The sequence below is a fragment of the Nomascus leucogenys genome, chromosome 22a (assembly GCF_006542625.1).
Source record: "Nomascus leucogenys isolate Asia chromosome 22a, Asia_NLE_v1, whole genome shotgun sequence".
Lineage (NCBI taxonomy): Eukaryota > Metazoa > Chordata > Mammalia > Primates > Hylobatidae > Nomascus > Nomascus leucogenys.
The window spans coordinates 9600533-9623370 of NC_044402.1; the positions used below are offsets into that span (position 1 = coordinate 9600533).

Genomic DNA, 22838 nt, shown 5'->3' on the forward strand with positions numbered 1-22838 from the left:
ACTGTGGACCCTCTTCTGAGGCTTCACTTGCCTTTTCTTTTTTCTTTTTTTTGAGATGGAGTTTCGCTCTTGTTGCTCAGGCTGGAGTGCAATGGGGCGATCTCAGCTCACTGCAACCTCCGCATCCTGGGTTCAAGCGATTCTCCTGCCTCAGCCTCCCAAGTAGCTGGGATTACAGGCACACACCACTACACCCAGCTAATTTTGTATTTTTAGTAGTGATGGGGTTTCTCCATGTTGGTTAGGCTGGTCTGGAACTCCCGACCTCAGGTGATCCACCCGCCTCAGCCTCCCAAAGTACTGGGATTACAGGTGTGAGCCACTGCACCCGGCCGACGCTTGCCTTTTCTGAATTTAGTTGTTTGTAACTCCCACAGCCTCCGTAAGGTTTGGCTAAACCTTACAGTCTGATGTGTGCTGTGCTTGATGAAGTCCCCTGGGTACTTGGGTGAAGAGGTGGCCCCAGAGGATAAAGGGCTGCCTCTGGGAATAGAGGACAGGCCAACCTTCCCTGGGGTGTCCTTAATACTAGTGAGAGGGCACTCCAGGCAGGCTGGACTCCCTGTAGGGTTCGTGGGCTTGGGCCATACTGGATGTGTATCCAAGGGAAGGTGAGCTCTGGAGTTTGAGGCCCCTGGGGACATGCAGTCCCAGTGCCCACTGTGACATCAAGGGCCACTTTCCAGTTCTCTCATCGATCAGTCCTGGAGTTTTTTTCTCCTTTACTTTTCTAGTCATATCCAGCAGGTTCTTCAAAATGAAAGACTCCAGTACATGTCACCCAGCACACCTCTACAAATAGCACCCAGATGCTAAGCCTCTCCAGGGTTCGTTCTTAGTCCTTACACGACATCTGATGTCTCCAGCATTCTCCCAATTGTAGACGGAGGACAGAAAGCCACAGGTGGGCAGAATTCTTGCCAGGATGAAATGCAGCACCCTCACTGTGGTCCAGCTCGTATCCTTTCACCCCCCGACCAAGGCTGTTGGCCGTCACACCTTTCTTTCCATCACAGAGTTTAGAAACTCATGCAACGTACATACAAGTCTGCAACAAAGGACTGTAAACCAATCTCCTGGCTTTCTGATTCCTTTCCTTCAGTCTATCCTTCTGCTGGATTAACATTCTGGAAACACCTAGATTTTGTCATGTCACAGGACAACGACCCAACCCCTTGGAATTCACAAGCTCCCCCACAGTCTTGCTGTAACACCCAGAGCCACCCTCCATGCTGAGTGAGTGACTCATGGGCTCTGAATGCATCGTGCTTGTGAGCATTTGCTGAAAATGACCTCCCCCTCCTCACTCTGTTCAGTGCTCATCCATCACTCAAGTCCTGGTGTAATCCTCTGCTCTTCTCTAAGCACGGGGCCTGAGTGCTTTCCCCTTTATTCTAAAAACACATATGGAGCACCCACCTGGTGCCAGGCAAATGCCACCCTAGAAAAGCATGCGTGTCTAGCACACAGGAAGCGGGGAATGGATGGGGTGAACAGAGGGTGTCTAAGTGTAAGGGGGGAGGTAAGCAGAAAATCCCAAAAGTACATTTAGCAAAGCACAAACACTTGGAGATCTACAGGATGACAGGGTGGACATGAGCACGTCCTGAGCATTCAGGCAGCTCCAGGGGCTGCCATGGCCTGGCAGCCAGCCCAAAAGTGAAGGGTCCTGGGTGCTGGCTCTGGGGTGGGAAGGTGCCCACTTAGCAGATAAAGCTCCATTGGGCCAGGGGTTCCTCCCCGCCCTTGTGTGGCCCTGCTTTGGGAGATGAAGGCCTTCTCGCCCGGGCAGAGCAGGGATCACCAGACCTTCCTCCTTAGGGAGCCTCGGGAATCCCAGGAGTTCACACGCACCCAGAAGGGGCTTGTACCAGGACAGGGGCTTGTACCAGGACAATCAGCTGCATTTCTCTGTCTCCTGAAGCCGAAGCCAGGCCGTGTCACGTCTCTTCTCGAACTCCTCTGTTGCTGTCTCAGGCCCAGGAAAACAGAGACCTTACATTGGCAAGTCTGCACATGCGCAGACCCAGCTCTCTCCCAGAGCACATGCGCAGACCCAGCTCTCTCCCAGAGCACATGCGCAGACCCAGCTGTCTCCGAGACCACACGCACAAACCCAGCTGTCTCCCAGGGCACATGCGCAGACCCAGCTGCCTGCCACAGCACTCGTCTCATGGTGCCTGGCTCCCCTGGCTTCCTCGAGCTGTGTTTTTTGTTTTTTGACACAAGGTCTCACTATGTCGCCTAGGCTGGTCTCAAATTCCTGGGGGCCCAAGCCATCCTCCCACCTCGGCCTCCCAAAATGCTGGGATTACAGGCACTCCCCACTATGCCCAGCCTTTCCTCTCTCTGTTTTGAATGTGCCACCTCTTCTCCCACCTCAGGGCCTTTGCACTGTCCATTCCCCTACACGGAGCACCTTCCCATCAAAAGCCCCACGCACGCTCCCCCAGGTCCTTCTGGTCCTCACCAATCCTTCCTTGTCAGAGAGACCTTTCCTGAAATAACCACTCCTCCTCTTGGCCTGCTCCACTGCTCTTCACAGCCCTATTGCCACCTGCTCCACCAGGCAACGGATTTATCTCTTTTGATTAGGTTCATCTTCCCAACTCGTACGACAGGGCTGATATGTAGCAGGTGCTCAAATATTTGCTGAGTGTATTCATAACTAGGTATTACAAATAAGTATATAATAGCAATAGCTCATCTTATGTCAACAAACATATCCCAAACCCCTTGTGGGGGCCAGGCCCTGTGTGGACACAGGGGGTGCATAGATGAACACAGCCCACTCTCTGCCCACTTAAGGAGCTCTTGGGATGGCTGAGGACAAGGACAAGTTGACATCCAGTGACAACATGTTGTAGAAAGCAGAGTGCCAATGAAGTTCTGAGGCTGTGTCTGAGTGTGAGGTTTGAAAAAAATGAGTTCTGCTCAAGGTGGAGTGGGATGGGCAATTTATGTGTCATGCTGACTGGGCCATGGAGTGCCCAGATATTTGGTTAAACATGGTTTCTGGGGGTGTCCGTGAGCGAGTTTAACCTTCATAGATTAATTCGAATGATTAATGTTTGAATTGGTAGACTGAGTAAGGCAGATTGTCTTCCCTAACATGGTGGGTAGCATCCAACCTGTCGGAGGCCTGAATACAACCAAAAAGAGCAGCAAGGGAGAATTGGTTCTCTCTGCTTGGCTGTTTTCAAGCTGGGACATCTGTCTTCTCCCACCTTCTCACTGGCCGTCCTGGGTCTCTGGCCTTCATACTCCCACTAGAACTATATCGCTGGTCCTCCTGGGTCTCCAGCTTGCAGACAGCAGATGGTGGGATTTCTCAGCCTCCATAATCGCACAAACCAATTCCTTATAACAAATCTATCTATATTTATTATTTTCTGTTGGTTATGTTTCTGTAGAGAACCTAGACTATTATGCAGAGTTGGGGAAGAATTCATGGCAGAGGATTATTTAAACTGGGTTTTCAGGGCTGAATAGGAGTTTGGAAGGCAAGCAAGCTGAGAAAACCATCGCAGGTCGGGGGACCAGCGTGTGTATTATAACACACACATGGTCATAAGCCTTTGTGGAAGGCTTACTTGGAACTCGGAGTCAGAAAGCCTGGGTTCAAGCCCCACACCCCACTTACACTATCCATGAATATCCCATATCCCCTACCCTCCAGCAGGCCCTGTGCAGCTCTTGGTTTGGTTCAGGGAAGAGAATTGAATGATAGTTTCAGCCCAGAGTAATGGTGCTTTGAGAGAGCAGGTGCATAAAGTTTTGCAGCTCACGGAAGCAATTTCCATTTTTCTGTACTTGGAGTTTTATAGCTGTAACTACATGATCTATTCTAAAGATAAATGCTCACAGCAGGTGGAGCCCACCTGCAGGGCTTCCAGAAGAGAGCTGGGCCAGTGGTCATGGAATGCTCTGGTCCTGCCTGCTTCTGAGAGTTGTTGTGAGGATCAAATAACTGTGTGGGAAATGTCAGTATTGTGCTGTATAGATGTTCCCAGGATAAGATGAATATGTACATGTTGATGCATCTTTTCTCAGTTTTATGACCTTTCCTTCTTAATCTGGCAGCAAGTGCCATATGGAAAAGCTCTTACATCATTTTTCAATCAGCCTAGATGCCTAATTAACCCATGTGTACAGCAAAGAATGGGGGTATGGAATAAGATTTTCCTTAGAAACTAGTAGTTCCTTTATGATGTTTTAAAGAGATAGAATTGGATTACCATATTATAAAGTTGATGCTGTGAGCATTTATCTTTCATATAAATCATATTGGTCCCCATGATGGGGATGCAAAACTCCAGATCCAGGGAAACTGAAATTGCTTCTGTGAGCTGCAGAACTTTGAGCATAGGGGAACTGAAATTGCTGAAGATAACCATACCTTTTCTTGAAGACTTGGGGTCATTCTTGACTGTCCCAGCCCTCATGGGGGCTACAGACTTGGGATAGAGACAGACTAACAGAGAAACCTGTACAGGACTGTGATGGTGAGTTCTATGAAGAAACAGAACAGAAGCCAGTGGTCTTCAAAACAGAAAGGCATGAGGCTCTGTACAGTAGTTCCCCCTTAGGCATGGGGAAAACGTTCCAAGACCCCCAGTGGATGCCTAAAACTGCAGATAGTACCAAACTTTATAACATTACGTTTTTTGCTATACAGTAATGGTGGGTAGCTTATGCAGCATGGGTACACTGGACAAAGGGACAACTCATGTCCCAGGTGGAACAAAGCAGGACGGGGCGAGGTTTCATCACACTACTCAGAACAGTGCATAATTTAAAAACTATTAGTTGTTTTTTTCTGGAATTTTCCATTTAATATTTTCAGAACTGTATTGGCCACAGGTAATTGAAACCATGGATAAAGGGGGGACTACTGTACTTAGGGAGGTCAGGGAGACAGTGAGCAAATCTGACTGCAAAAGCAAGTCCCGTCCCTGGTTCTTAAGGTCTGATTTGGAAGTCCAGGCAGGCAGGTGTATGGTGTGGAGCTGCCTCAGCAGGATTGACACCCTAGCTCCATCACTGCTGAGAAGGTGAATCTGGACCATTTTCTTCTTCTTCTTCTTCTTCTTCTTCTTCTTCTTCTTCTTCTTCTTCTTCTTCTTCTTCTTCTTCTTCTTCTTCTTCTTCTTCTTCTTCTTCCTTTTTCTTCTTCTTCTTCTTCTTCTTCTTCTTCTTCTTCTTCTTCTTCTTCTTCTTCTTCTTCTTCTTCTCTTCTTCTTCTTCTTCTTCTTCTTCTTCTTCTTCTTCTTCTTCTTCTTCTTCTTCTTCTTCTTCTTCTTCTTTCTTCTTCTTCTTTTCTCCTTCTCCTTCTCCTTCTTCTTCTTCTCCTTCTTCTCCTTCTTCTTCTCCTTCTTCTTTCTTCTCCTTCTTCTTTCTTCTCCTTCTTCTTTCTTTCTTCTCCTTCTTCTTTCTTCTCCTTCTTCTTTCTTCTCCTTCTTCTTTCTTCTCCTTCTCCTTCTCCTTCTTTCTTCCTCTTCCTCCTCCTCTTCTTCTTCTCTTTCTTCTTTCTTCTTCTTTTTTTTGTGAAAGAGACAACAATTTAATGGGAAATTATGGAAGAAAGCAACACATTTTTTGTGTGCAATTGGAGAATCTGGACCATTTTCAATTCCACCTTCCGGAGCCTTGGTCTGTAAAGTGGAGCACGTTGCAGAGTTCGGGAATCACATGGGATCATGTGGTGATGCAACTGGCCTTTGGTAGGCACCCCACAGTAACTGTTCCTGATTTTATCATTGTACTATTGCACAAGACAATGGTAGTGTCATTATGAGGAGGGCCCACAGACGCTGTGCTCTGTCTTGGCCAGAACTGAGGAGAGGAAACAGACGCTCATTGCTCGCCGGCTGAGTGGACTGCAAAGGATGACTCAGCATGAAGGCAGGCATCCAGAGAGTCTCGGAACCCCGTCTTTGACCATCTTTCAGGGTTGTCTATAAGTAGCCTCCCACCTGGGTGGGGTTGGTGGCTGGGCTGTCTGGAAGCTGGGAGCTGGGCCCTGAGGCCATTTATTTATTTATTTAAATCCTGGTCTGAGACTCCTTGAATTGGCCTGCCTTTTGGTTATGGGGAAGGAAGAAAGAATCAGCAGATCCCAGGTCATAGGTCTGCAAGGATGGGCATTTACACTCAGCACCTAGGGCCCATGATTCACGCTCTGGGGGCTTGGGCTGGCCCGCAATGTGGGAAAGGCCTCAGTATCTTCCATTTGAAAAAAATCCTCTACAATTCAGTAAGATGGCACTTTGTATTATTTCTTAGGAAATCTGTGCTAACAAGTATCTCTAACCCTAAAAAGACCCGAGAAAAACATCCAGTGTGCTCTCTCATTGTTGAGAGAAGGGGCCTGCAGGTACCTTAATGGGCAACTTGATGATGAGCATGTGCTCAAAAAGACTAAAACACCTGTATCCATTTGCTCAGGGTGCCATATAAAGTATCAAAATCTAAGTGGCCTAAACAACGAGCATTTGTCTTCTCACAGTTCTGGAGGCCAGAAGTCCAAAATCAAGGTGCTGGCAGTGTTGGTTCCTCCTGGAGGCTCTGAAGGAGAAGCCACTCCTTGCTTCTTCCTCACTTCTGGTGATTCTGGGCAATCCTTCACATTTCTTGGCTTGTGGAAGCATTGCTTCAGTCTCTGCTTCCATCTTCTTTTGGCCTTCTCTCTGTGTCTCTGTGTGTTTTTCTCCTCTTCTTATAAGGACACCAGTTATTGGATTTAGGGGTCACCTTAGTCCAGTACCGGTTGGGGATCCCTTATCCAGAAATGCTTGGGACCAGAAGTTTTTGTGTTTTACATTTTGAATGTTTTTGGATTTTGGAATATTTGCAGAACACATACCAGCTGACCATCCTTAATCCAGAAATCCAAAATCTAAAATGTTCCAGTAACATGTCTTTTGAGCATCATGTCAGTGCTCAAAAAGTTGTGGATTTGGGGGCATTTGTGATTTCAGATTTCTGGATTAGGAATGCTCAACCTGTGTAACCTCATCTTAATTTAACTACTTCTGCAAAGACCCTATTCCCAAATAAGGTCATATTCTGAAGTTCCATGTGGACATGAGTTGGGGTGGAGGGATACTCTTTAACTCATCACAATATCTTTATCTCACTGAATCTTCACAATACTTGGATCTTCATTTAACAGATGAGAAAAGAGACACTCAGAGAAATTCACTGACCTTCTTCAAATTCCCACAGCTGGGAAGTGGCAGAGGTGAGATGTGAACCAGGAACCTGCCTCCAAGCCCCTGTACTGTTGGTGCTGGGGCCTTCGTAAACTATAGAGGACAGCATCAACATCACATAAGGCAGTCCTTGGAGACCACTGATCTACATGCCAGAAGCCTATTAGAGTCATGACTTATTATCTCTCCGTTTGACAGACGAGCAAACTAAGGCCAAAGATGGTGGGAGTGAAGATGAGTAAAGTGGCTTGCTGAGATCACACAAGTGGCATGGTAGGGAACCCATGGCCTGGTCCCCAAAGTTCTCCCCCAACAATTAAACATTCTAGCTCAGTGTAAGGAGGTAAAAGGAGCTAGACACAAAAGGCCTGTGTTATAGGCTCTACAGAGACAGCGTCCTACAACATGTGCCTGGCTTCTTTCACAACAGGTAAATCTAGAGACAGAAAGATTAGTGGTTGCCCAAAGCCATGAGGAAGGAAGAATGGGACGTGACTGCTAATGAATATGCAATTTCTTGGGGGATGATGAAAGTGTTCTAGAATTAGACAGTAGTGATGGTTGCATGAATCAGTTATTAAGTAAAAGCTGAAGTGGGTAAACTGTATGGCATGTGAATTACATCCACCAGCCTCTGGGAAGGTGATCTGCAGGAAGCAAGTATGCACAAGGCCTACAAGATGCAAAGATTTTATTGTGGCAGAAATAGCCCAAGCCCTGGGTCATAAGCTCCTTATGCAAGAAGGCACTTCGAGGACTTTTCCTGTGACAGAATTTGTATCCTCAGTTTGTTAAGGCATGAACACCCCAAGAACAGAGAGAATTTCCAGAGCACCCTCCTTAAGAACTGCATGGCCTTGGCAAGTTACTTCCCTCTCTGGCCTCAGCTTCCATACCATGAACCAGTGATCATGCAAACTCCCAGAGTGGTTGTGAGCATGAAGTATTTTGATGGGGTCCCTTTGACCTGGGACTATTTTGCCTCAGTCAACAAAACAAAATAAAAAACTAAAACCAGAATAAAACTCTCATGAACAAACGATTAAACTTTCGGCCATTGCTATTGCCAAATCATGACCTCTGTTGTTCATCCCTGCTCCCCACCCTCATCCTTGGTGAAGGATCAGAGCTACGTAAGGGTCAGGAATTGGGTAACAAAGAGATAATGCAGCACATGGCTGGGGTCTACAAAATGGTGATGCCCCCCTCTGAGTCATGAAGGCTGTGCTCAAGCGGCTCCAGCACTAGCATGAATTCCCATGAGGTCATCTGGTGTCCAGTTTGCATCTCTGCATCCTATTCTCACCCCTCTCTGGCCAGGGAAGACTCAGGAGCTAGGCCCCTTGCTTGGTACCCTAAGCCCACCTGGGCTTCTTCTCATTGCACCAGCTTGCTGGAGCCAGAGAGGATCAGGAGTCAAGGGGCTGCTCCTGTTGCCTCGCTGGGGAGGCTCTCCCAGCCTTTTTTTTTTTTTTTTTTGCCTGCTAAGAGCCCTGCTCAGGTTTCCAGGCATGTGGTTTCCCCTGGATCACAGACTCCCTTGAGTAATGCAGGCATCTGTGAACAAAATTCCCTGCATGAGTGAGCTCCCTTAGGCACTTGTGGACAACTTCCTCCAAGCTCAGGGCACTTAGTGAGGGGGTGCAGCCTGGGTGGGAAGAATGGGCACTGGAGGCAGAATGAAATATCTTCTGGGATCTGTCTAGGTTCTTGCGTCCAAAAGGCTGGAGGGTAGAGAATGAGCCTGGGGCAGAGAGAGGGAGACATAGAGACAAGACAGGGGCCAGATCATGAAGGGTCTTGCAAGCCATGTTACAGCTGTAGAACCTTATCGCAAGAGGGGTGGGACACTATGGAAGGGTTTCCCTTGGAAGATGCCCCCATCACACTCACTGCCAACATCATCATCATCATCAAAGCTGGTACATGTTCAGTGCCAACTAGGTACCAGGCACTGTGCTAGATGCTTTCATACATTAATCCTATTAACAATTCTATGAGGTAGATACCATTATTATCCCCATTTTACAGACAAGGAAATGTTGACTCAGAAAGGATAACTGAGGTACCCAAGACTACACAGCAAATAAGAGCCCAAGGCTGAATCCAGGTCTACCTAATCCTAAAGTCTTGGCTCCTGAACACAATTCTCTGTGTTTATAGCCTCCCCATGAATGTATTTGCATTCTTAAAAGACCATGTTGGCTGCAGAGTGGAGAATAAAAATTGGGAGATGGTAGTAGTTAGTATTGGAGGCACCCATGACAGACGATGATTGGACATAGAAGGAAACAGATTTAGGAAACACTTAGTGAGTAGAATCTAAAAGAGGTGCTGATCCCATTACTGGGTATATACCCAAAGGAATGCAAATCATTCTATCATAAATACACATGCACATGAATGTTCACTGCAGCACTATTCACAATGGCAAAGGCATGGAATCAACGTAAATGCCCATCAATTATAGACTGGATGAAGAAAATGCGGTACATGTACAACCATGGAATACTATGCAGCCATAAAAAAGAATGAGATCATGTCCTCTGTGGGAACATGGATGGAGCTGGAGGCCATTATCCTTAGCAAACTAACCCAAGAACAGAAAACCAAATACCACATGTTCTCATTTATAAGTGGGAGCTAAATGATGAAACACATGAACACAAAGAAGGGAACAACAGACACTGGGGCCTAGTGGAGGGTGGGGGTTGGGAAGAGGGAAAGGAGCAGGAAAAATAACTAATGGGTACTAGGCTTAATGCTTGGGTGATGAAATAATCTGTACAACAAACCCCCATGACCCAAGTTTACCTGTGTAACAAACCTGCATGTGTACCCCTGAACTCAAACTAAAAGTTAGAAAAAAATAAAAGAGGTGCTGACCTACTAGATGGAACGGATGAAGGAGAGGGTACATTGAACGATGAGCCCCAGGTTTCTGGCATGGATGGATGGATGCATGGATGGAGGAGGGGCATTTATGGAGACAGACTAGGCAAGTTTTGTTTAGTAAATGAGTGAAGGAATGAATACATGAATAATGAAGGGATCCCAAAGTGGAATGGATAATGAGTTCCCCATCACTGGGAGTATGAAACAAGTGGCTTTTCATCAGGATATTGTAGAAGATACTCCTGATTTGAAGGGAAGTCAAGTGGTAGGCACTCAGTAAGTCTATATTGCATGAATAAATGATTGAATCGCTGCTGTGCCTATGATTCTAGGCCTCATGAGGGTCTCACACTCACGTAGTGGGAACTTGGTAATGAGTTATCCCTGTAGAAATGTAAGATGGAAGGAAATATTCAAGCACTGTTAATATTTTTTTACATCTTCTTTCTTAAATTTCTATTGGTTGATTATATTTTAGAATGTACATCTTCATACATATTAATAAGTATACATATTGGGTATGCATAATCAATTCTTTTTTTCCTATAGGAATATACAATCACAAAAGCTTGGAGCCCACTGATCTACATGCCAGAAGCCTGTTAACAGATTGAGCAGAAGTAAATAGCACCCCTTCCCAAAGGCTTCTGAGTGTGCAAGGCGGTACCCCAGGGACCAAACTCGGGGGTTTCGGGAGTTGTAACAAATGCTAGAGCTACGCAAAAACCTCATCCATTTATTATGCTCTACAGAAAAGACACATGTTTACATGATTTTCTCATTTGGATGTGAAATGCTTCCTGTTTACAACATAACAGCTCATTGAGTCTTTCACAGGGCAGATGTTCTTTATCAGGGCATCTACACCATGCACAGGGCAGCTCTTCTCCCACAGACTCACTTGCCCTTCAGACCAGATGTGGATTCCCACATGGCCATTGCAGCAGAGCTCTGCTCCTAAGAGAGTCTCAGACCATCACGTGCTCTGCTGATGAATGACTGCCCTGTGTGACAAAACACAGCCTCTTTTTTTTTTTTTTTCATTCACCATGTGTAGCACAGTTTGACTTCATTCTAATACTAAATGGTTTTTACTTCTTCTTTCACCTGTTTTCTTTCTCCAGATACTTATTGAGGCAGAGGAGAGTGGGTGGTGGGAAAAACGAGTGGGTTGGGGGTAAGGAGGGAATCTTTTTTTTGACGCTTTTGCTTTAAAATTCAGAGTTGGATTGGTCAGGATTTATGGGCTCTTTGCCATGTAAATTTTTCTCATTCTCCAGGTTCTAGCCCTCCAGATTCATTCCCTCCAGGCTCTAGCTTGCCAGGTTCTAGCCTCCCGGGTTCTAGCTCTCCATGTTCTGGCCCTCCAGGTTCTAGCTTTCCAGATTCCAGCCCTCCAGGTTCTAGGTCTCCAGCTTCTAGCTCTCAGGGTTTTAGCTTCTCTAGGTTCTAGCCCCTCTAGATTCTAGCCTCTCCAGGTTCTAACCCTCCAGGTTCTAGTTCTCCAGGTTTTAGCTCTCCAACCAGCTAATAAATATTCATTTATAAAGTGAATGGGTGCTGCCCTGGCACTGCCAATGGTGAACACCATTGCCATTCCTTCTCACACTCCTCTAGGGCTCATACTGGGCCACCTTCCAATAAACCATTGATTGACAGGAACAATCCCTTGGTTGTTGAGACAGGAGCAGTCCCTGAGCAGGCCTGCACTCTCCCCCTTCCCAGGTACTGGCTGGCAGTGGGGGGTCTTGGCACTGTGATCCTCCGGGCAAGACCGATTCGAAGTATCTTCCTCTGCCTCATCACACATCAAACTTTGAAGACATGGCCTTCTCTCCAAATGCTCGTGTGTGTGTTGCGGTGGGGGCCTCAGGGTGATGGGAATGACAGGTGGAAGGGAGCCAGTGAGCACCTACTGTGTGCCAGACACTGGTGCTTCACACCGCCTCCGGCTCCCAATACTGCTTCTGCTCCACAGAGCTATTCCTAAACCTCATTGTCTTTTCCTTACAGTAAACATATCCCAGTTACATCTGCATAATAATGCCTCACGTGTACATAGCACCCTTTGCTTTTCTAAGTACTTTTATACCTGTTACTGCCTTTAATACTCACAACGACTTCATGTTACAGAAGAGGGAACTGAGGCAGGGACAGGTGGTTGTGCAATAGTTATTGGTTGAGCTGGAACCTTGGTCTCCCCCTTCTGCTGTCCGTGTCACCCACAGCACCCTGCTCGACCATCTCATCGAACAGCTTTCTGGTGGTGGCAGTGCCCAGTCGTTCCCACTCGAGTCTTTGAGTTCCTTCAAGATGGAGATGGCTCCTTCTCTTTCTTCCCTCTTGCCTCCAGTGCTCAATACTGCATATACAGCAAGTGCTCAATATGTGCTTATTGGATTCTTCTTTGGCACAGACCTCCTTGTCCATCAGTGAGGGGAGCCATAGAATCCTGGTCTCCAGGTTCTTATTAGGGACCCCTCAGGGCTTAATCTTCATTAATGCGAGAAATTGTCCTCCAAAGTTCCAGCTGAGTGGATTAAAGAAACCCAGGGCAAGAAACTTGTGCACTCAGCCATTGCACCAAAGCTGGATGGCGGTTCTCCTGGAGATCCAAGTTGTCTTGCTGGGGCAGGGAGGGAGACCACGTGGGAGGGAAGCTCAGTCACTCCTCTCCCTGCCCCCAGGCCTCCTCCACTCCTGGGAAGGAGCCGGCTGGCTCAGGTGTGGCAGCAAATAAGAACAGTAATGCTGTCGTGTTTATGGAGTCCTTGGCTGTGCACGAGTTCACCCCATCCTCACAGTCATGCTCCCTGCAAAATTGGGCAGGGCAGGAATTACTCTCCGGTGTTTTACTGGAGACATCAACTCATTTCCCAAGGTCGTGCATGGATGTCTCCTTGGCATTCCTGGGCCCATGCTGAGAAGCAACTGTCCCTCAATCCTTACACAAATTCACAGCAGCCCTGCTGGCGTTTGCTCACTGTCTGCTCCCTGCCCAGTCCTGCAGTTTGTGAATCTGGCGTTCCACCGAGATGGAGGTCCGCAGTGTGCCCATGGAGTTCTCCATCTGAATGGGTTCTGACCTGCAGCCCCCTTTCTGGCACACACCCTGGTACACCTCCCAAGACTTCTTTCGGAAGCGCTTGCCCACGATCACGTACACCAGTGGGTTGAGGCAGCTGTTGCTGTAGGCCATGAAGGAGGCGATCTGTGTGATTACATCGATGATGCGCTCGTCCTGGCAGCTGGAGAGGATGCCGAGGCGATGCAGGGTGTCCAGGAAGGTGCTGATCTGGAAGGGCAGCCAGCAGATGACGAATAGCAGCAGCACAACCAGGACTAGCACCGTGGCCCTCCTCTCCGTCTGGATCTCCTTGAACTTCTGCATCTCGTTGTTCCGCAGCACCTGCATGATCTGCATCGTACAGAAGGTGATGACGCTCAGGGGCAACAGGAAGCCCACGACATTCAAGAGCATGTTGGTGAACACTTCCCAGATGAGGGATGGGTAGCTGATGATGCAAGCGGTGACGTTGTGGCCCTCATCGCTGTACTCCTTCATGGTCCGGAACACCAGCATGGGTGAGCTCAGGAGCAGCGTGCACCCCCAGATCACCAAGCTGTAGAGCTTGGCCCAGCGCACGCGGCGCATCCGGCCCATGGACATGGTTTTCACCAGGGCCAGGTAGCGGTCGATGCTCACCAGCATCAGGAAACAGATGCTGCTGTACAGGTTCATGTAGATAATGGCATTCACCACGCGGCAGAGCGTCTCCCCAAAGAGCCAGTCGAAGTTGTTGGAGATGGTGATGGCCCAGAAGGGCAGCCCGCAGGCCAGGATCAGGTCTGCTGCAGCCAGGTTCCCCAGGTAGATCTCTGCCACCGTGCAGCTGCTCTTGTGCAGGCAGAAGACGCTGAGGACAAAGATGTTCTCTAGGGTGGCCAGCACGAACAGCACCCAGAGGAAGGGGGACTGGATGGTGTTAAGCCAGCCCAGCCACTCCACTTGGGGGCATTTGCTCTGGGCAAAGGTCCCGTTAAGAGTGGGCCCTTGCAAGGTGACATTGAGCATGTCGGTGCTGAAAGAAAGTGGAAAAGAGGCTGTTACCCCTCAGGGTCACAAGGGAAGATCAAAAACTGGTGCAGAAGGAGACGGGGGTTAAAGACAACCAGCCAGGACATGGAGAAGTCAAGGTGGAGCCCAGGCTGTTTTCTGCAGCCAGCGCTTAGGCGCACCTGACTCTCCTGGGTCTTACAGAGCCCCCTGTGATTCTTGGATCTAAACGGGGGCCTCGTGTTCTTCCTCTCGAGGCTCCACTGGGCCATTTCCTTGGCCAGTGTCCATCAACAGCACTAACAATCTCAAGTCTTGGACCCTTGACCTCCTTGAAGCTTCCACGATGGGAGATTGACATTCCTTCCTTATCAACCGGGCCCCTCCCAAGGGAGTTGGTCACCTTGCAGCCTCTCAAAGCCTTGTGGTGGGTGAGTTAATTTATTAAAAGAGAAAAATGATATCATGCCAGACCTGGAGATTCCAGTGTGGCTTGGAGACCATGGCCAGCCCATCTGCCCAGTTTCTGTCTTCCTGGACATTCTGTGGCATCGTATTTCCATACCTTCTATCAGCAAAGCACTGAAGATGATCAGAGGATGCAGATGGCGAGGGAGGTTGGGGACTTTGGAGCCAGATAGTCCTACTGGGTTCACATCCTGGCTGCCTTACTTATAAGCTGTGTGATGCTGGGGAAGTTACTTAACGTCCTTGAACCACAATGACCTCACCTATAAAATGGGAGTTAAAAAAACTACCTCTCAGGGTCGTGATAGGGATCTGAGACAATGTGCAAAATGCCCCAAGCACTGCACTTGGCTCAATAAACAATAACAATGGACAATTCTTACAATTGTCATAATTGTATGACAATTAACATAAATAATTAACAATTCTTGCAAACCCATTAAAATAACCATTGATAAACTCCAACACCTCCGTTTGTTGGTGACCTCATCTTTAACCCCCTGGCTCCACTTTCTTTCTTAGGCAAGACTTACAGACCACAGGGCGGGCACCTTTCTAGACTTGTTGCTGTAATTCATCTCTACCTTCAGCAGAGGCATGGGGCTTGGACAGCCATGAGTTCCAATCCTAGCTGTGTGGTCTTGGGCAAATTGCTTGACCTCTCTGAGCTTCTATTTTGCCTTCTTTGGAGTAGGGTATTGCTCTCATCCTGACTCGCTTTGCATTTCTTTTTTCATGGCTGTTGCAAGATTCAAGTCAAAGAGTGGATGCGAAGGCACACTGAAAAGTCCAAAGCACAACCCAGAGGTCAGGACTCATTGGGCATTTTCCCAGTGCCCTGTGCTGTGGGTGAGAGAAGGAAAGGGGGCTCTTTCTGGGAGGTCCATTGATAGTCAGGCTCATGGAGGAAGAGCTGAGCTACAAGTTGTGGGAGAGATACTGATCATCACCCCTGGGATTTCCCAGGAGAAGTCCCTTTGCTTCTAGGAGCAGCTGGCTGGCATCCTGGAGCCGGACTGGGGAACCCACAAATCAATGCTTTTATCCTTTAAATGTTTTTTGAGCATCTGCTCTGTGCTGAGCTCTTCCCTGAGTGCAAAAACACAAAGACACCACCCGGCCCCTGCCCTGCCCGACTCCTGACAACTGTGGCCCAGAGTGTGGAGGGTGCCCTGGAGGGAGCAGGAGGCGTGTGGGACACAGACTTGGAGTGGGGGCTGGTGGGTAACGGGTTGGAGGTGACTCTAGAGCTGGGTCTTGAAGGATAAGAAGCATTTTGACAGGGGACAAGAAGGAGGACAAGCAGGCCAGGCAGGGGGAACAGCCTGAGCAGAGGCACAGAACTGGGGAAGCTGTTGATATGTTCTGGAAAGTGACACTAGATGTTGGACAGGAGAGGTGGAAAGTAGCAAGAGGTTGAGTGAGGGAGTAAGCGTGGTCTTCACTGGGTGCTAAGGAAGTGAGGCTTTGCCCCTGAGTCTTAAGGAACTACAGTGATGGTATAAGAAGTATGCTCTGAAAAGATCCCTATGGGGTGTGGTGGCTTTCATATGCCCCCAAATTACTTGATATTCTTCCTTTCAAAAGGAGGAATCTGCTTCCTCTTCTCCTGGATGTGGGCTGGACTTCTTACTAATGGTGGCAGGGATGGTATGTGATTTCTGAGGCTAGGTCATAACATGCTCTGCAGCATCTTTCTTGGCCTCTTGCTTGCTTACTTGGAAGGATGTGAGCAGCCACGTGAGGATACTCAAGCAGCCACATAGCGGGGAACCAACTTGCCACCTTGAAAGTGGATCCTCTGGCCCCTGTTAAGCTTTTGGTGGCTCCTGGTTTCCTAGCCTTTGAATCTTCCAACCAAGGCCCCAGACATCTTGGAACAGAGATAAGCTGTCTTTACTGGGCTCTGAATTCTTGACCCATGAAAACTTGCAGCCTTCTTTCCAGAGTCCTCTGAAGGTAAGACTTCCCCTGGTAGTCCCCTTGGTCCAACCCTCAACCCCATTTCTGTTGCTACAGAAAGCCCATTTCCTCCATACCCCTGGCTTGGAGAATCTATCATCTTTCATGAGCTAACTCACTAAAGACCAAAGTATAGCACCAGATGCTGCTTATTAATTTCTCAGCAAGGCAATAGCCAAGGGGATGGATCCTGGTCGGTCCCTGGCTTTGAGAAGCCATAGGATCATCAGAAAGATGCCTGGTGAGTGCAGAATTGGAAACTATAGGTCCAGTTCACTGTGGCCTCAGCTGAGATGGCCATCTGCTCATCTTTATCGTAGGCCGCACCTGCAGCAGGGTGGAGAGGTTGGAGTGGACCCCTCAGCCTTGTTTCTTGCAAGTGCTGCCCCCAGAACAGATCTCCCTATCCTCTGCTTCTACTCTGGCTCAGGTCCTCCTCCCCCTCTGCTTAAATTCTCTCCTTAGAGTGTTCTGATCTTCCACCAGATGTCAGCCATGTGTTGGAGATATTTTGTCTCCAAGGCAATCTGGCACATTGCTGTCTGATCCACGGGTATTTACTTTAATGTTTAACTCTCTTACCTTCACTTCCAAGTTCATCTGGGATAGATCACATATGACAACCAGGAATGTGCCCTTCTCCTCCCTGAGCCCCTCTTCCTCTAGTTCCACAGAACATTCCCTCTGCTCCCAACAGGCCTACAGGGACTTGGACACTTGAGAGGTTTTGTCTTTGGGCTTAACATCACTGGTTCCTTCAACTGTTGTCCAGGGCATGAGGGTTGAGCTTTCCAGGGAGTTCTCCAGGGTGTCTGTCCCCCACCCCTAACTAGTGAACTGAGGAATCCCTTTGACTCACCTGAAAGAGGCCGTGGTGGGCACGGAGTCCTCACGAACAGACAGAAACATTGGTATCTTCCAGGGAGAGAACATTTGGACTCACAGTGGGAGGTGAGTGGGGCCACACCTTGGCTGAACAGAGAAGAAAAGATGGTTAGATGGCCCAGGGGCTGGGGACTGCAAAATACACGCATTCTCCAGCAGGGAGGAGAAATGGAGACTGCTGAGTCCCTGACTCAACGGACGTTTGTGAAGTGCTCCCACACAGCGGTGCCAGGGATACAATGGCTGGGAGCTGACAGTCTACTGGAGAAGCCAGATATTGCTCAGTCACGTAATAACTGCAAACTGACCTAAGTACAGTGAAATCAAGCAAAAGGTCCTGTGACAGCATAGAACATGGGGTCCCAAACCCACCTGAGAGGGCGAGTGGATATTGATGATAACTCTGTGGGTGAGCAGAACTAAACAGGGTGGAGGGACGGTGGTGCAGGAGGAGATCTCAGTCAGGAAGGCGCTTGGTGTAAATATGGATTAGGCCCTGGCTGCTGCTCAGGGAGTCGGGATTGCAGTGGGGGTAGAGTGGAAGCAAGGACCAGTTAGCCCATTAGCTTCCACCTGGGATGATGGAGACTGAGAGGCTGGATTCCAGAGGAGTTTAGAGGGTAAACCTGACGTGCCTAGTGCTTGATTGGACATGGATGGGGTGAGGACAGGGGCGAGGCAGGTGTCATGGCTTCCATCTCCTGCAAAGGCAGAGATGGGGGACTTATTTCAAGGAGAAAGTTCATGTGTTTAGACTGGAACTGTTAAAGGGGAGGTTCTTTGGAGAATTCCAGGCGGGTGGGGATGGGAATGGCTGTTGGGTCCAGCAGGGTCTGGAGCTCAGAGGAGGGGTCTGGACTGGAGCACTGTCATGGAGACAGGGTCTTGAGGGACTTTGAACCTAATAAGGGAGACAGACACATCTGAGTATTTCCAGTCCCTTGGGCTGGTTACCAGTACAAGGTGCTGTCAAGTTCTCAGCCCAGGGCCTCCTCTGTGCCCCTGGTTGAAAGGGCCTTTTTGCCCAAGGGGCTTCCATTGATGACCCTTGTCTCTACCCCTCTTCAAGTTTCACATCACTCCCATCCAGGGAGGGAGGCATGGGCTCTGTGCTTGCCTCACAGAGTTCGGAAACGAGGCGCAGATGGGTGGGAGTGACTTGTCTCAGTCCCATGGCTAAAGGTGGGGCTTAACCCCCTCTCTTTCCATTCCAGACTTCACACTCTCTCCAGGATACCCAGTGACCCATGTCTAGGAAGGGTGTGGAAAGCTGTGGTTTATGCATGTGCAAGTGTGTGAGTGCAGGTTTGTGTGTGTGTGTGTGTGCATGTGTGGGTATGTGGGGGTGTGTGTGTGCATGAATGTAGCCACAGATCTGCCACATCCCAGCTTTCAGCCACTCTGCAACACCCAGCACCTGGGTTTCCAGAAGCCCAGCTCCCCTAATTCAGTTGGGAGGTGGAGATCAGACAATGGTCAGTTCAGGGAATTCAAACACATTAAAACAAAAAGCTGAGCTGGTAAACAGGAAATGAAGTGGGAGGTGATTAACACCCGGAAAAGTTTTGCAGGAACTCCTAAGCAGAGCTGGGATCAGGGTTTGGAACTTGCAAAGGATGCAACGAGCAGCACAGTCCTTCTGATCCTTCAAGGCAGGGAGTTTGCAGAGGGAAAGGAAGACCTGGGAGCTTTCCTCTCTGAGAGGCCCTCCTGGGCTTATAGAAAGAAAATTCAACAGTGGTGAGAGACCATGTGTTTGAAGCATAATTTTCTTTTTTTTTTGAGACGGTGTCTCGCTCTGTCGCCGAGGCTGGAGTGCAATGGCGTAATCTCGGCTCACTGCAACCTCTGCCTCCCAGGTTCAAGCGATTCTCCTGTCTCAGCCTCCTGAGTAGCTGGGATCACAGGTGTCTGCCACCATGCCCGGCTAATTTTTGTATTTTTGGTAGAGATGAGGTTTTGCCATGTTGGCCAGGTTGGTCTCGAACTCCTGACCTCAAACGATCCACCCACCTCGGCCACCCAAAGTGCTGGGATTACAGATGTGAGCCACCGCACCTGGCTTAAAGCATTCATTTTTAAAAGCATTTAACAATTTATTGACGGTCTATCATGTGCTCGTGATTCAGAGGGGAAGAATGAAGACCAGCCTCCCCTGTCCTTTTGGGGCTCACTCGGGCTGAACTGTCCAGCTGAGAGGCCTCAGCCTGCAAGTACAGCTTCCATTTCTACATGACAGTGACCACTGCACAGATAACTCAGGTCCTCACAGCTCAGTCATGGGGGGCTTGTCCAGCATTTCCTCGCTGACCTCCATTATGGGTCTGTTGTACATCTACCTGGCTGGGTGTCCCCAGATCTGGCCACATCAGCCCAGCTGGATCCTAATTGCTTGCTGGTGGCTGTAAACATTGCTCTCATTTTCAAAACAAAGTTGAGGGCTTTCCCTCTCAACTTTCTTCCGAAGTCCTGAGGGCAGGCGGGTTAAGGAACTGGGAGAATTTGGGAGTCTGAAGTCGACGGAGTTGTTTTCTCCATCTGCTCTAGAGGCGTGCCCTGGGTGAGGATCCCTGTCAGGGAGCTGCTGTGTCCTGCTCCAGGTCACCTTCTGGCTTCTCCTCTGTGGCCCCTGCTTGGGAGCCCCGACAGGTACCACGGGGCTCTTTGCCTTCTGGCTTCTCTTTGGGTTTGGCCAGTGGGAGCCCCAGCAGGAGCCTGAGGGAGGGTGAGAGGGCGGATGGGGTGTTGTTGGCTCCTCTCTTGGGGGCCTTTATGCTGGCTGGGCCTGGAGCAGAGTTCACTGCTTTTATCAGGGGCTTGATCTCGAAGGGGGAAGGAGGTAGGGAGGGTGCTGAGGCTTTGCCACACCAGCCCTGAGGCACCCAGGGTGCTGCCTGCTCCTCGCAGAACCCCAATATGCTGCCTACGGCACTGTAAAGAAACGCTTCATTAACCTCCTCTTCCTATTACCCAGTTGGAATGTGCCCTCTCTTTTTCACTGAGACCCTGATGAACACATCCTGGGAATATAAAGTCAGGCGGGGAGGGGGTCCTCCAGGTGGGCCGCTCTCTGTGGGATCTCCATCTCTCTGGACCACAGTTTCCATATCTACAGAGCTGGGAGGGTGGACTCGTGCCCCTCACAGACGCTGATCCTCAGAGCTGGGGACAGGCGATGACTCTGCTCCTGGGTTTTCCCCCTGATTTTTTAAACAGATGCCTTAGAGGGAACATCCAACATTCTGATTCACTCATTCTCTCTCTCCCTCAGAATTCTGTCCAAGAAGACTTACTGTAAAAACACTTTCTTCATTTACTCATGTGGGCACTGTGGGCCTGGCGCTGTCAGGAACCAATTCCACTTGAGCCCTGGAGACAGCCTGTTTTGGTTTCCCAGGAGTCCACACCTTAGGGCCTTTGAAGCAGTGGCCTCCACGAAATACATAGTGTCACTGTCTCAAGGGCCAAGTGTGCCTCATGTGGGGCCCCCGACCTTGTAGTCAATGATGGGGTTCAGGGCACGCTACCCCAAAATGTGGCAGCTTCGAATGTTGAATATTTTAAGTGGAAAGAATCCCAGAAACAGCAGGTGCAGGAAGGACTGTGTGATTGTTCCCTGAAGCAGGTCACCAGACTCCACACCCAGAGGAAAGGGGCACCGTCCCCTCCGAGCACTGGAGACACTGAGAGGAGCCCCGACAGGCCTTGCTGTTTCCCCAGTTCTCTGTACTTCGCTCGTGCCCCCTGGTCCCACCACATCCCCACGATTCTCCACTCTTCATCACATCTAATGGAAACACTCAGGCCGGGCACAGTGGTTCATGCCTGTGACCCCAGCACTTTGGGAGGCGGAGGCAGGCGGATCGCTTGAGCCCAGGAGTGGGAGACCAGCCTGGCCAACACAGTGAGACCGTGTCTACAAAAAGTACAAAAAAATTAGGTGGCCGTGGTGGCCCACACCTGTAGTCCTAGTCCTAACTACCTGGGAGGCTGAGGTGGGAGGATCACCTGGGCCCGGGGTGATCGAGGCTGCAGTGAGCCGTATCGCACCACTGCACTCCAGCCTGGGCGATAGAGTGAGACTCTGTCTCAAAAAAATAAAAAGGCACTCAGGCTTAATTACTTCATTTCCTTATGAAGGTTCCCATGTCACATTAAACTTACATTAAATTAATTTGTTCACTTTTCTCTTGTTCATCTGTTTTTTGTTTCAGGGCCCCCAACCAAGAACTCGGAAGTGGAGAAGGAAAAGATATTTTTCCTTCTGGTGTCAACTTGTGTCCCGTATTTTGTGACTGCATGTTAGAGCCGGGAAGCATTTCCCAGCAAGGGAAGTAGTTTGGCTGGTAAATAACCTTGAATCATTGAGTCATTCCTCCTGATTAGGCCAATAAGAAAGTCTCAGCATGGTGTCCACGCCTCTGCAACACCTTTCTATGTGCGTAATCTCCTCTTTCAACAGACTGAGCAGGCTCAGAGCCTTGGCTGGTCCCCAAGTCTACCCAGGCTTTAATAGCATTGTTTACATTCTATTGCTTTTATTTTTTAGTTATCATCTTTTTTATGATAAATGATACTCATTTTCCAGCCAGGCGCGGTGGCTCAAGCCTGTAATCCCAGCACTTTGGGAGGCCGAGGTGGGCGGATCAGGAAGTCAGGAGATTGAGACCATCCTGGCTAACACGGTGAAACTCCGTCTCTACTAAAAATACAAAAAATTAGCCGGGTGCAGTGGCAGGCGCCTGTAGTCCCAGCTACTCGGGAGGTTGAGGCAGGAGAATGGCGTGAGCCCGGGAGGCGGAGCTTGCAGTGAGCTGAGATCACGCCACTGCACTCCAGCCTGGGTGACAGAGCGAGACTCCATCTCAAAAAAAAAAAAAAAAAAGATAAATGATACTCATTTTCCATTTAAATTGGTGACATGAAGTTACAGTTCAAAAGTAAGTCACTACTAAAGATATAGTTGTACAGCTGACATGGATATGGCAAAAACTGTGAATGTGAATGTAAATGGCTAAGTGTGGAAAACCCAGCCTGAAAGCCTCTAGCTAGAAACATGCATTATGGACGGGAAGCCAGCCTGGCGGTTAGGCCGATGGGCTCTGGAAGCTGACTGTGAATTGAGTCCTCCTCTCTAGGGCTCGTTATTTAACATCATTGCACCTCATTTTTTTCAACTGTACAGTGGGGATTGGTATTTTAAACAGCCCCATCTCCTACGGCGCTTCGGGGAGTAGACGAGTCTGTGTGTGTCAGACGCATGGAGCACGTGGTCAATGTGTTCCAGAATGTAAGCTGTTCTTCCTGCACCAGCCCAGGAGGCCCGTCTGCTTTAGCTACACCAGGGGCTGTAGGGT

The 22838-nt window shown here is 49.0% G+C and overlaps 1 protein-coding gene across 1 annotated transcript in view; it reads right to left on the reverse strand.

The window, feature by feature from the left end:
- Nucleotides 1-10828: 10828 nt before the first annotated feature.
- BDKRB2 (bradykinin receptor B2) overlaps nt 10829-22838 on the reverse strand; it is a 39658-nt gene continuing 27648 nt past the window's right edge. Inside the window, exons 2-3 of the mRNA XM_003275357.4 lie at nt 17456-17568; nt 10829-14191 (exon numbers count right to left, since the gene is read on the reverse strand). Coding sequence (XP_003275405.2) covers nt 13090-14191; nt 17456-17529 — 1176 coding nt within the window. The 5' untranslated portion in view covers nt 17530-17568 and the 3' untranslated portion in view covers nt 10829-13089. The remainder of the gene's footprint in view (nt 14192-17455; nt 17569-22838) is intronic.